We start from the raw sequence: 14,447 nt of genomic DNA, 5'->3' as shown, positions 1-14,447 counted from the left end.
TCAACAGCCATGGAGAGGTACATGGGTGGTTTCAGGGAATTGGTTACCAGAGCCCCAATCAACAGCCATGGAGAGGTATGTGGGTGGTTTCTAGGACTCAAAGAAGACCAGGAGACTTTTCCTGCCTACTTGTGAGTTTTCCTTTCGCCCCAGGTCCCACCTTCTGCTGTCTTCTGACACTCTTGGCACTGTGGCACAACCTCATCAGTGAATGCACATCCCAGCCGAGCCTCAGGGGTGGATGATCTGGCTCCTGCAGGAAGAACATATGGAAAGGCTATTACCAAAAGACACCACATTAGGGCCACACTAAGAACACAGGCCTTGGTTCATGTCCGTTTATGGGAAAAGTAGGACAGGAGCTAGCTTGACTAAGCTGAGGGAAACCTGTTTGCAGATGTATGCTTGTCTAACTCAGCCTTGTCATCAGCATCCTCTGGAGGACTTGCTAAATGCATTGTGGGTCCTGGAGTCTCTCACTTGGTCTAGACTGGGCCCTGAGGATTTGCATTTATAATGGGTTGCAGGTGGTGTAGATGCCACTGCTCAGGAACCACATGGAAACCACTAGTAGAAAAATGCTTTCGTGAGGAAAGGAGATGCTGTTGGGACTTGTTCTTTTGGATTCTTTGTGCCTCACAGTCCTGGCCTTTGCAGGCAAGGTGACTGAGGCTAGCTTTATCCTGCTGGTCTCTCAGATCAGCTAGCTTACTCTCTTAGTCAGGAATCTACTCAAGGGTTCAGAGATGCTGCTTCTGCCTCCCATAACCATAACCATGGTAGTTACCTCTTACACAGGTCTTCCTCTATAATGAGCAACATTCAAAGTACATGTGATCGAAAAACACATTCGATCTCCATTGAAACTGGAGATAGCTACTACTATTAGCTTTATCACCTCCAATTTGCAGATAAAGAAACTGAAGTTTAATGTGCCCAAAGCCACCCAACTGGCAGCTGACAGAGATAGGATTTGATCTTACAACCTGAATTAAAAGTCCTTGCCCTTGGCCTGCATTTTCCCCCAGACACTGCAGGAGATAAAAGATAAGAAATGACCTTTAGTTATAGCGGACAAGTTATTTGGCCCCTCTTTGCTCTCATGCTTAACTCAAAACCGGAAATAGCTTTTCCTGTCTTACATGGAAAAAATACCTTTAGATTATAAAAAAAAAAATAAGCTGTCAGGATTAATTGGATAACAGCTGTCAAAGTCTCGTAGCTCCTTAGAGGATGGTAAAAGAGGAGGAATAATTATTGTGCTATTTTCTATGCAGACCCAAGTACATTTGGGGGAGTCAATAAGTGTCTAATGGTATTCTTGGTAATTAGCAATGATGGAGGAGAGACTGCTCAGACCAGAGAAAAGAACTTGCTTGGGGTTGGGCAGCAGAGAGATGGAGGGAGAGGTAGAGAGTGAAGGGGGGGAAGAGAGGAGGGAGAGAGAGAGAGAGAGAGGGGAGAGAGAGAGAGAGAGGGGAGAGAGAGAGAGAGAGAGAGAGAGAGAGAGAGAGAGAGAGAGAGAGAGAGAGAGAGAGAGAGAGAGAGAGAGAGAGAGAGAGATCTCATATTTGATGACCTGTTTCCAGAGACTGCCTGCCCCTGGAATTGGTGGTTAGGGCATGGCACAGGGTAAAAGGGAGTCTCCTTAAGCTGTTGAGCATCATGATAGCCCCAGAAGGAGAGGAGGAGAGCAGTATAGATGGATGATCTGCTCAAATGTACTGATTTATGAAGACCAGGCATTAGAGACTGGCTACTCTCATGGTTCTCAAAGTGAGGCCAAGGATCAACTACATTAGCTTTACTTAGAAACATATTCATATTGTACTTAAAAAAAATTCCACCCCACATCTTTCAGAAGAAGAGCTTAGCGAACTTTAATAAAATTTCCAGCTCATTCTAGTTCATTCTATAATGTTGGAACCACTGTCTTAGAGGGAAAAGACACTAACCTTTGAGCCAGACACACCCAAGTTTGAATATTGACACTGCCAACAGTTAGGGACAACTCACTGCCCCCTCTGAAAATCAAGTAGCTTGTCTGTAAGCTGATGGGTATGAAATGAGATAACTAGAAGATACTTGTCCTACAATTCCTTGTGTCCCTCCAAAGGACAGGCATAGGCTGTCTTACTTCTTGGCTTTGAAGTAAAGGGAATTTTATTTTATCTGCATGAAACTTCTATTTCCCATTCACCCCTCTGACAACTATATCACCCTAAGACACTAGCTTACAGTTTACTAGCTATAGTAAGTTGTTTCCTTTCTCACTTTTTTTGAAAAAAAAATCCTTTTGCAAACAAAAATCTAGGTTATACACTTCTTGGCTCACAAGAATTGTTATTATAAAACTTCCACATTCTTGTGATTGTTTTGACCTTTATTGTGATTTCCACAAGGGCAAGCAGATTTCCTGTGCTGATTGCTGTTCTCTGGGTATGTCAGACATGTAGTAGGGTGGTAGGTATGCTAAAAATTTCTTAAGTTAGAACCAATATAAAATAATAGTTTCTAATGAATTTCACGAGGAGAGTGGCAGAGGGGTTTGCAGCATGTATAAAGCCCCACAAGGGAAACTGAGGCACGGAGGTAGTGGCAGACTTTGGGATCATGTGGCTGAGAGAAGCAAGCTGGGAAAGTAAGTACCAGGAGCTTAGAGCTGGACCAAGGGTGCTGTGGAAATGGGGTAAGAATTTTAGGCAGATCTTCAAGGGCACGAGAGCTCATTGATGCTGGCATTAGGCAATATGATACCCCGTAATATGGTCTCCTGCAAAGAAAAAAATTACTGGGGGTATCTAGCTAGCGGTCATGGTAAAAGGTCCCTCCTACTATCAGGGTAAAAGCTTGAACAGGATTGTGGATCTTTTTGGGAAATAGATGGACGTTGTTCCCAGAGAGAAAAAATAAATAAAAACACATAAAAAATGTAAGCATACCCCACTGTTGGCCTTAACACTCACTGATGCATGACTGGTTGCTCCCAGGCTCAGTAGTTTGTGGGGACATAAAAGTATCAGGTGTCTGAAAAGGTAGATAGAAACCCTGTACATCTCTCCCAGCCCTGACATTTGAGAGCTTGGGAAATAATAGCAACGACCCAATTTAGTAGTTTGAAGGGAAGGCAGCACTATTTTAACAGGCTTAGTCATCTCTTCACATTGCTGTTTTTTCTGTCTCTTTCTTTTCTCCTCTCCTTTTCCATTTGTGTCTTGTCCCATTGCAAATATATAAGGTAATAATCCAGTATTTTCTACAGAGCATGGCCAGCATGCTATATATAAGACACAGTTGAACATTCTGTGAGTGTAATTGGAGCATAAATGTAAGTAATCAAAATATTATCATGCCAACAGATGTGTGAAGAGTTGGAAGTATATATATATATATGCATATATATTTCATATATATATATATATATATTTCATGTCAATTTCAAGCTGTAGAAGCAAAGGACTCAGCCCAATGAAGGTCAAGATCAATTGAAGGTCTGACAATGTCTCAGTTGCCTGGTTGTTTTCATTACTTTTCATAGCATGACAGTTTGCAAACTGATTGAACTTTTCTCCTTTTCTCCCACTCATTGCCCCTCTTCCTACTTACACCAGCTCCCTAGGTCAAGTTTAGTAACACTGAGGAATTTATGATCACTCCTTGCTACCAAATACAGTATGTCCACCTCTGAATGAGGATTAGAATTTCCTGGGTTTCCTGGGTTTGAATTCTGGCTCTGCTGATAACTCTTACGGTTTCCAGAAAGTTGCTTAAGTCTCTCTTCCTTCTTATCTCATAATAACAGGGACTGCCTCATAGCGTTGATATTAGATTAAGTGAATGAATATAAGTAAAGTGTGCTTGTGTGTGTTTGCTGTTGTTGCTAGTAAGAGCAAAGTGTGACAAAAATTCCTGATGCAGCACAAGAAATACTGTATTCCTTTATGCCTAAGACCTCACAAAGAAAGGTCTTTCTTCCCCTCTCCTTCTTGATAAAAAAAGGGAAGGGAACATCCTAGCCCATTCTGTCTTATAACTCACCAGTGGCTATTGCCACTGGTGTATGTGAAGTCTTGGGACCATGGGCTTTTACAGCTGGAAGGAACTCTACTCCAACCAATAAATTGAAGTTTAAATGTTTCATATGCAAACTTACCAATTTGACCCACTCATACCTGTCTTACAGGTGCAGGAAGAAAGGGAATTCTTGCTTACAGCGGTTCTATGCGACTATATTGGGCTTGAGACATTGCTCTGAGATTGATGGGGAGGCCAGTAGTGAAAACATTAAGTGGGAGAGGGCAGGTCCTTGTAATCCCTGCTCCCTTGTTTTTGAGTCTGTTTTACCATGAGATCACTGAAGGGGCTGGAAAGAAAGTGCTGGGTGAAAAGTTTGAACTTTGCTTTTGTTTTAGCTTGTGAATTCAGGGAGAAGGGTGAGTTTGTATATATATATATATATATATATATATATATATATATATATATATATATATATATATATACACACACACACACACACACACATATATATGTATATACATTTTATTTTTCTCTGTCCTCCTGCTGTCTGCAATCTTCACTCATTTCTCCTGGATCTGTGTCCTTTCCCTCCTCTGCAATTCATTTCCCTGCCTGATTCCTTCCTTTCTTTCCCCTTCTTTTTTCCCATCCTGCTATCCCTTCTTTCCTCTTCTCTCCCCATCCCTTTCTACTATCTTTCCCCTCCCCTTCTTTACCCTTCCCTCCTCTCCTCTCCCTTCTTCTTCTCTCCTCTCCCTTCCCCTCCTCTCCCCTTCTGTACCTTCCTCTCTTCTCCCCTCCTCTCCCTCCTATTCCCTCCCCTCTTCTCCTCTCACTACCCCTCTCTCCTCCTCTCCTCTCCCCTCCTTTCCTCTCTTCTCCCCTCCTTTCCTCTCCCTTTCTCTCCTTTCTTCTCCCCTCCACTCTCCTCCCTTTCTCTCCCCTCCCCTCCTCTTCCCTCCCTTCCCTCCCTTCCCTCCTTACTTCTCTTCCTTTTCCTTCCTTCCCTACCTGCCTACCTCCTTTCATCTTCTTTCCCATCACTCCTGTTTTCTTCTTGTCTTATTGCTTCCCTTTCCTTTCTTTTCCTCCTTTTTTCTCTCTCTGTATCTCTGCCTTCATCTCTGTCTCAGGAAGAAGAAGGCACACAAAGATCCCAAGGATTTCATTTTGAGGGAAAGGTTCAAGGGCTCACAGATCCCAAGCCTGGCTCTGCTTGAGTCAGAGCACTCAGTGTGGGCACCAGGGAGCCCCCTCCACTTTGCATTCAAATCCAATCACCTGGGTTCACTCCATTTTTAAACCACGTTATCCACACCTACACGGATTATCAGATAACTGTTTCTTGGAAAATTGCCTTTACACATTTGCATATGAAATGTTTAAACCCCAACTTATTGGTCTGAATGAATGATTACAGAAATACTCATTACTCCTTCACACACAGTAACTGACAAAATGTTCACAGTGCTCAGCGCCTTTGAAATTTCAGGATGTATTTTCCATGTTTTTAATAGATATTATATATCCATTAAGCTGTAATTAACACCCTCCCCCCATTTTCTGCTGTATTAAAAAAGAAGCAAATTTCTTTTCTTTTTTTGACACATGATAATTAGATTGTTTTCACAGATAATGTGGGTAATGCTGAATGATGTGTTTGTTACTGTGGCTATTGGTTTATTGTTACATTTGTGATCTGATTAATGATGTTTCGCTTGGTAATCCTGGGTGTACCAAGAGAACGTCGTGTACTTACATTTTCTCATTTGACAATGATTGTACCTCTCGATGATGTTCTGTGTGTCCCTAGCCTAATGTTCGTTCTCTCTCTCTCTCTCTCTCTCTCTCTCTCTCTCTCTCTCTCTCTCTCTCTCTCTCTCTCTCTCTCTCTCTCTCTCTCTCCCCCTCTCACTTTCTCTGTGACTAGACAACATAGTTGTTTGTTTGTTTTTCTTTTTATCATTATGTACCTTTAAATTACAGTGGCAGCATGCACTCTGGGTTCAGGGACAGCAAAGCAGAAATAACTTGCCCCTGGGACATTACTGACAGTCATACAGAATAAGTGGCATTTCAGGAGCTTGGCACAGGACTAAGGCTGGAGCTGGGTAGCATAGACATTAGGAAGGGCATCACCAGAGTGGACATCCATCCTCATAGGATGTTTGGAGTTTCTAATCACCACTGTAACAAATGACTACAAATTTCATATCTATAAATAATAGCCTTTAAAAATTTACATTTCTGGAGGTCAAAGAGTGAAATGGGTCACATTGATCTACACTCGAGATGTCATCAGAACTGTTTTCTCTCCTGAAAGCTCCAGGTGATAATCAGTTTCTTGCCTTTTCTACTGTCTATAGGCCCATTGCAGTATTTGGCTTCTGGCCCCTTCCTTTGTCCTTAAAGCCAGAATATTGCTTTATAATGTCTCTGCCAGGCCCTTTATTACAAGCATCCCACATGATCCTTGCTCATCAGAGTGAAGGCCTTGACAATAGTTATTGAACCGCATCTCAGAGTGGAGTTGGTGAGTGCCTGGTTAGCCTACTTTCCATCTCTGTGAAAAGACAACTTGGAAAAATCAAATTATAAGAGGAATAACATATGTTGACTCATGGCTTCCTACGTTTCCTATTGTCACTTGGATCCATGGCTTTTAGACCTGAGGCGAGAGAGAACAACATGGTGGGGAGCAAGTGGGGGGGGTAGCTACTCACCTCATGGTATCCAGGAAGCAGAGAGAGAGGGGGAGGGAGAGAGAGAGGAGGAGGGGAGGGGAGAGGAAGGAAGAGGAGAGGAGAGAGAAGTGGGAAAGGGAGGGGAGAGGAAGGAAGAGGAGAGGAGAGAGAAGTGGGGAGGGGAGGGGAAAGGAGGGAAGGGAAGAAGGGAAGAGAGAAGGGAGGGAGATGAGAAAGGAAAAGGTGGGGAGAGGAGAGGGGAGAGAAAAAGAGAGAAGAGGAAAGGAGAGGAGAGGAGAGATGGGAAGCAGAGAAGGAGCAGGGAAGGGAAAGAAGGGAAAAGGGCATCAGGGATGAAATATACTTTTCAAGAAAATACCTACAGTGACCTGCTTGTTCCAGTGAGGCTCTGCACCTCATTTCTACCACCTCTTGATAGCTCATCAGATGATGAATCCACCAATGGGTCAGTCCACTGGCAAAGCCAGACCCTTGTTAATCCAGTTACCTTTCCCACAGACCTCACCTCTAGACAGTACTGTATTAGGGATTAGGCTTCCAAGATACAAACTTTGCAGGGGATAGTGAAGGCCCAAACCATCACAGTGCTCTTCGTATTCATATGTGCATCCCTCAAAGGCTTGTGGCATTTAGAATGCCTAGAAACTCTAGGTTTTCTGGGGATATCATACCGCTTTTCCCTCTTCCACAACAATCAGGAGGATCACTCCCATTGCCATTCAGTTCAGAAAAGGATGGCAGAGTTGTATATAGTAGAAAATGATACAGGAGTCTCCATCTTCATTGTGTTGTGCAACTTTAGGACAGATGCATGTACCCTCACTGTAATTTTTAAAATGAGTGGGTATGTCATTTGTTATGTTCTGGTGAACAATCTACAATTTCTAGACCAGTGCCATCCAGTGGAACTTTCCATGAGGTGGAACTGCTCTGCTTTGGCATGGTCCAATAGGGGACCCATTTTCCAGGCATATCTACTGAGCTCTTAAAATGTGGTTAGTATCTGTAAGGAAATGATTTAGAATTATATTTAACTTTCATTTCAGTTTCGTAGGAAAACCTTGATATTAGGTACTGGCCTGAAGATAGTAAATTTCAAGATCCTGAAGCCTTTGCTCACTAAGCAAGGATCCTGTCAGTGGTTTGAGTATTTACTACTTTCTGGTTCTGTGGCTTTGGGCAAATGATATCACTTTTCAGTGACTCTGGATTTCTTGCTTAGAAACAGAGCTGGATGTCAGTGATTAATGCCTTATAATCCTAACTACTCAGGAGGCTGAGAATTGGGGATCTTGGTTTGAAGCCAATCTGGATAGGAAAGTCCATGAGACCTTTATCTCTAATGAACCACCAAAATTCTGGAAGTAGAGCTGAGGCCCAAGAGGTAGAATACTCTTAGCTAAAAAGCTAAGAGACAGCATCTAGGCCCTGAGTTCATACTTCAATACCAACACAAAAAGAAAGAAAGAAAAACAAACAAAAAACAGAGCTAGCATGGCACTACCTCCAACTGATGCTTTGATTGATGTCTGGCATGTAGTGAGTGCTCGGTAAACATTCCAGTTATTATAAAACGAATGTTTATTGTGTAGAGCTCAGGTTTTCACTTAAAAATCGCAGAAATGAATGGAACACTTTCAGACGTGGGTTTCAGTATCACGTCACGTAGATGAGAACTTGTGAGCCCAGGGATTTTTTTACTGACTCGCTTAAAGTCATGCAGTTTAGAAACCACAGAAGGGCAACCAATCCCAGCTTACCTGACTGATGACCTAGGACTTGTGCCATGCCTACCACAGCTGTTTGGCTCTGGGTAGTACTCAGGCCTCCAGCCTCCATCCCTTCCCTCCACATAGGTGCTGGCATCAGAGGCTGGCAGGGCCACCTGTCAGCAGGGACCACTCTGTGCTCCCTGAGCTCCAGGCCCTCAGCTGCCAGTCGCCCGAGCACACTCATGTAATCTTAATGAACAATGTGCAAAGCCATTAAAAACTCAATTAGGACTTTCTTTTTATGGCCGACGTGAGGAAATGCAATCCTGAGGTGCTCATGTGTAAACACAAGAGTCGCCATCTGCCACACAGAAGCAGTTTGCCTCCAACGAGGGGATCTCTGTTGCAGACCCATCGGTAATGGGGAGTGCTTATTGAGGCATTTTCATGCATGGAGCGGGGGACGGGGGTAAGGGGGAAAGGCAAAATTTATGGCCAGCCAGAGAGCACTTCCTTGTGTAATTCCACAATTTTCAGTGTTACGTATAATAACCATGAGGAAACGAATGCTGTTTTATGTTCCTTATCACGTTAGTGGATTTGCTTTTATCTTCTTTAAGGGTTGAAGGGGAAAATAATGCATTTACAGCCTCCCTCTTTCTTGGGTTTTGACTGATCTTGGAGTAATGACTGGCTCATTTTTGATCTACAGGGAACTGGCAGCTCCGCAGATGGTATTAATTTTGCCAACCTGTTGATCAAAGGGGGTCCCACTGAGTCACACAGAACCAGGACTTTCACTCCTGAACAATCCCAGACATAGCGGGCCTGGACTGTGCTCCAAGATAGGGCTTTCTGCTTTGTTGGAAGACCCTGAGTAGGTGAGGGAGGGTGTCAGGGGGGCTATAAAGGGCCTATCACACTTAGGCACTATCCCTGCATTGCTGGCCACAACATGTCCTGCCCTGAGGCCATTGCACATACTCTTCTCTCCATTCCAAATGCCCTTTCAAGTTGCCATGCAGGGTTGCTATCTTAATGATTTCCCTATTAGAGCATCTGAAAGATTTGCTTACTAGCGTTCCTCGTTTTACATCCTATCCCCTTGAATACAGGGCTTTGTAGGAATTACAAACCCTACTAAGGTGCAAAATAATAATAATAATAATAATAATAATAATAATAATAATAATAGTGCTAGCTGAGCACATGGAAAACTTCAAAATTTGAATAGCCCCATGACCTCAGTATAGTTTATTCCTTCTAAAAACTCAAAAGGTGCATTGCTAATAAGTGGATGATGGCCCACAGTATAGTCATAGCCATTCCTCTCCGGTGGCTCTGTCTGTTCCCTTAGGCTTTTGAAATCCTGACTATTCAGTTGTACATGGGAAAGAGAATAGATCCTCAGTTTAATGTGTGTACAGATTGCCTAGGGATCTTGATAAAACATAGGCTCAGACTCAACAGCCTTGAGTGGGGCTGAGATTCTCATTTCTTGTGGAAGTTTAGGTGGTGCTCCGGCTGCTGGCCCAAAGAGATCCTTTGGAGACAAGAAGATGAAGGCTGGAGGAGGCTGTTGTGTGTAGGGTGGTCTGGCAGTGCTACACAGAGCAGTGTTCTTGCCCTGTTGACTCAATGTGGCAGGGCGAAGGCATGGACGTGCATGAGGAGCCTCATGTGAGACAGCAGGAAGAGAACCAGGCCCACTTTGCTTCTTAGGTTGCCTCTCCTCCTGTGAGGTTTGGGTGGTTCTATTCCTTGGTGGCAGGGTAGTCACCTTCTCTTTGTGGGCCTGGGGATCCTCACTCATCTGTTTTCTAGAAGGAGACCTTCTAGCAGGTCTGGGATGGAGGCTAGCAGGCCTGGATGTTGTCTTCTCTCTGAGCCTCAATGCTCCTTCAGTGGTTTCTTCCTTGCTATGTATTCAGGTAGCATTTGTGACAAGGAAACGTCTCCATACTTACCCCATCACCACCAGCCCATAGGACACTGCCTTCTTAGAAAAACTTGCTCCACCTATGATAGGTGAATTTTCTGATTGATAGGTGCTGGTCATCCAGTGTCCTTTAGTGAAGGCTTAACTGTCCTTATCACCTTGTTCTCTCTCTCTCTCTCTCTCTCTCTCTCTCTCTCTCTCTCTCTCTCTCTCTCTCTCTCTCTCTCTCTCTCTGTGCTCGGATGGGGAACTTGAACTCAGTGCTTGTCTCTCTCACTTTGCTTTTCCACTCAAGGCTGGTACTCTGTCACTTGAGTCACAGCTCCAGTTCTAGCTCTTTGTTGGTTAATTGGAAATAATTGGAAATTTGTGTGCCTAGGCTGGCTTCCAACTGGGATTCTCAGATCTCAGCCTCCTGAGCAGCTAGGATTTCAGGTGTGAGCCACCAGCACCTGATGTCATCTTACTTGCCATTAGCTCCTTTCTGATATAAGCCAACCTACCTGTCCTGAGTAGCCATCCAGGTAGAAGAGTTCAGGTACTGGTCATCTGGACAGGATCATGAGTGGGGTCTAGCTATTCAGGTGCCCTGTGTGCTAGCTTAGAGGGGAGGTGTGGGAAGCCTAATCTGTCCTCAAGTCTGTAATGCTTTCTTTAATCTAGTTTTGTGAGCAAGAATAGAGATTTGAGATAAAACCTCTCCCCTATACATAGTTGTAGATTCCTTTGGAACATGGACATAAGGTATAAATGCTTGATACCCTCTAGAGGCCCAACAAAGTTGGGATTGGCCAGCTAATTAGCTGGCAGTTATTAGTCCCTCTGGTATTAGGTGCAGAGTAAGGTGCTTTACAAATACTTAAGTGGCCCATCATGGCTGGGAATAAGTAGTCTTAAGGTTTCATTCAGAATGAAGATTTTCATGGCTACAAAGACTTCAAAGCAGTGGTAGTTTTCTAGGTGGAAATATTTCTCCCAGAATTGCTTGAGTTTCCTTTGCTGAGTTTTATGATGCAGTTTATTTGTTTATCTATTTAGCAGAATTGTAAGACTTTTAAGTCCCAGAATTCAGCTCACCTAGTTGACAGTGATGTTCACTTAGAAGTCTTCTCATTGTGTCCAGGTTGGGTTTAGTCACCTGGGAAGATGAAAATTCACTTTGTCTCTGGGGAGTCCATCCCATTTTTTTTTCTGGTTGTGGGGCTTGAACTCTGGGCCTCGGCACTGTCCCTCAGCTTTTCAGCTCAAGGCAAGCACTCTACCACTTGAGCCACAGTGCCACTTCTGGTTTTCTAGAGGTTAATTGGAGATAAGAGTTTTACAGACTTTCCTTCCCAGACTGGTTTAGAACAGCAGTCCTCAAATCTCAGCCGTCTGCTTAGCTATGATTACAGCTGTGAGCTACTAGTGCTCCATCCCATTTTTGAGCAGCTACATGTGCTAGAAAGCCCTCTGCATGTTGAACTGGCAGGTGCTTCCTAACTCAAGTCCTTACCTGAATCTGACTCAGCCTTGTATGTGAGTGTGCGTGCCAATACTGGGGCTTGAACTTAGGGCCTATGGCACTGTCCCTTAGCTTTTTCACTCAAGGCTGGCACTCTGGGGCCACAGCTGTAGATCTGTTTTTTTGGGGTTTTTTTTTGCAGGTTGATAGGAGGTAAAAGTCTCATGGAGTTTCATGCCTGGCCTGGCATGGAACTGGGATTTTCAGATCTCAGTTTCCTGGGCAGCTAGATTTACAGGCATGTGCTAGCTTCCAGCTCCCAGCTCGCAGCTTCAGATAACAGTTTACCACAGCCAGGCCATATAACAATCCTAGAGGAAGCCAGTGACAAACAACAATATGTATTTATTCTCTATATGCTGAGTGCCATTGTCTGGTATGGATAGAACTACATGGCCATGCTGTTACCTGTGCCTTACTCCTCACTGTGGGTTGAACTCATCTCCTTTCAAGTATGTTTATCTTTATCCCAAGCCCAGTGGGACACAGCTACCTGAGGTACATTCTTCTCATAAAAGGAAGGTAATGCAGGAGGGCTAATCTTGCTAGCCAAGCACATTTTAAGTCTCTGTTAGAGTCAGTCTGTTAACATCCTGTTGACGAAAATGAGTCTCAAGGTGGAGGCCAAAGTCCAAAGGTAGAAACACCTTCACTACTTCTACATAGAGGAGCCAGGAAGCTGATAGCAATGAATTTGGAACCTGGGAAGGATGAAGAAACTTGCTTTGTTGCCTGGACTGGCCTCAAACCACTGCCTCCTAAGTAGCTATTAATCTCTCTGTAAAATGAATGCCCTCTAGCTCTGTCTGAAGCTTAAATGGAATAAAATCTAGGCAAGGCAGGGGCTATGAATATGATTGTAAGTTCTTAGCAAGCACTGCTCATTTCCCATTTCTTTGGAATGTCTTCCGGTTGCTTCCCACAATCCCCAAGGCTTGCTGTTGACTTGGAGATACTCTATTTCTATATGCTTTTCTTTAGGTGTATTCTCGGTGTGATGACAAGACTATATAAAATCTGTTGGAAAATGGCCCCTTCTGCACTGTGGAAGTTCTTTCTACCTACATTAGAATGGCCCAGCTTGTGCGAGGTTATTGATCCTCTCACTCCACCTGCAGAGGATGCCATTAATGAACTTCATGAGTTTTAATGCCATGCTCTTTAGAAGAGCTTCTGGATGTAATGTGTCTTCTCTATATATGCACAGACTGTCTACCTGATAAAATAGTTCCTGCACATTACCCTCACTTAATTATTAAAATTTTATGGTAAGCAGGGACCTGTAGCTCTTAATTGCTAGAGCTCTGGTCCCCAAGGCACAGAGAGGTGAAACAGATCCCCCAATTCCTTTCTCCTAGGGTTCCTGGGCCTCTAGCTACCTCTCTGGCTATTGAGTTCATGTTGTGATTGATTTTCATTTTTTTTTCTTTCTATCTCCACTTCCTACCTCCTTGGGTCTTCAGGATCCTTCATGATGGTGAACAGCTCTGGAAGGGCCTCTGGCCAGAAAGCCCACCTTCTCCTGCCCACCCTGAAAGAAAACGACACCCACTGCATCGATTTCCATTACTATTTCTCCAGCCGTGACCGCTCCAGCCCCGGGGCCTTGAATGTCTACGTGAAAGTGAACGGTGGGCCCCAGGGAAACCCAGTGTGGAACGTATCCGGGGTCGTCACTGAGGGCTGGGTGAAGGCGGAACTGGCTATCAGTACCTTCTGGCCACATTTCTATCAGGTATAGCATTTTACCATGGCTTGATTTTTTTTTTTAAATAAGTAACCATATCCTAGGTGGCTCTCAGTGAGTGGAGAGAACTACACTTATGCCTCAATCATTCAACTCCTATTTGCTAGACTTTTCCATGGAGGCAGAGGTGATTCAACAGAGCACTGTCTGGTGATGAGGGTCTAGAGGAGAAGGCATAGCAGGAGGCATGAGGGTTTCCAGGGTAGTTGTGGCTCCCTGGGGTGGGGAGGATGCTGAAGGAAGATAGACACAGAAGCGTTCTATAACCTAAATGCTTATGCCACTAATGAGGGAGCCATGAGAACCATTCCTATTTTCACAGATTAAGAGACCAAGGCTCTGTGAGATGAGCCAGTGCTAGCCAGGAATTTGCTGTTTGGTGGGGAACGCAATGAGAATGGCTTCTAAGAGGAGAAGACAGCTAGGATGAGTGTTGACTGGAGAATAAAATGAATAGGAAAAGGCATTGAAGGAAGGCATTGGAGCTGCAAGGGACAGACAGTGTATATGACAGGGAGAGAGGCAAGTGAGGGAGTATAGCCAGATTGGAGTGGAGAAGGTGATGTGCAGAGAGATGAGTCTCAGGGTAGAGAGTGGATCATGAGTGGTCTGAGTGTCAGGCTAACAAGACAGAACTCATCGTCCAGAACAGTGGCAAAGGGACTTTCTTCTCAACTCATCCAACTCATTCCATACCAATACATGTACAAACTACAATAAAAAGTATGTCAATGTAGTGCCACATGTCTGGGTCCATTTTAAGGCATCAATTTTACTTTCTTAGTTATCACATTATGGACTGATAGGATACCTCAAAGCA

The 14,447-nt window shown here is 44.0% G+C and overlaps 1 protein-coding gene across 14 annotated transcripts in view; it reads left to right on the top strand.

Annotated features, from left to right (window-relative positions):
- Ptprt (protein tyrosine phosphatase receptor type T) overlaps window positions 1-14,447 on the top strand; it is a 992,204-nt gene that overhangs the window by 323,200 nt on the left and 654,557 nt on the right. For 13 of the 14 annotated variants that reach the window (XM_069989783.1, XM_069989780.1, XM_069989782.1 and 10 more), the window contains exon 2: window positions 13,344-13,615. The exons of the other annotated variant lie outside the window; for it this stretch is intronic. In XM_069989783.1, the coding sequence (XP_069845884.1) occupies window positions 13,344-13,615 (272 nt within the window). The remainder of the gene's footprint in view (window positions 1-13,343; window positions 13,616-14,447) is intronic. 14 annotated transcript variants of the gene reach the window in all.

This window comes from Dipodomys merriami, unplaced genomic scaffold (assembly GCF_024711535.1).
Source record: "Dipodomys merriami isolate MVZ:Mamm:240054 unplaced genomic scaffold, mDipMer1.0.p SCAF_39, whole genome shotgun sequence".
NCBI lineage: Eukaryota > Metazoa > Chordata > Mammalia > Rodentia > Heteromyidae > Dipodomys > Dipodomys merriami.
The sequence above is the reverse complement of the archived record's forward strand: the minus strand, read 5'-3'. Positions and strand labels throughout refer to the sequence as shown.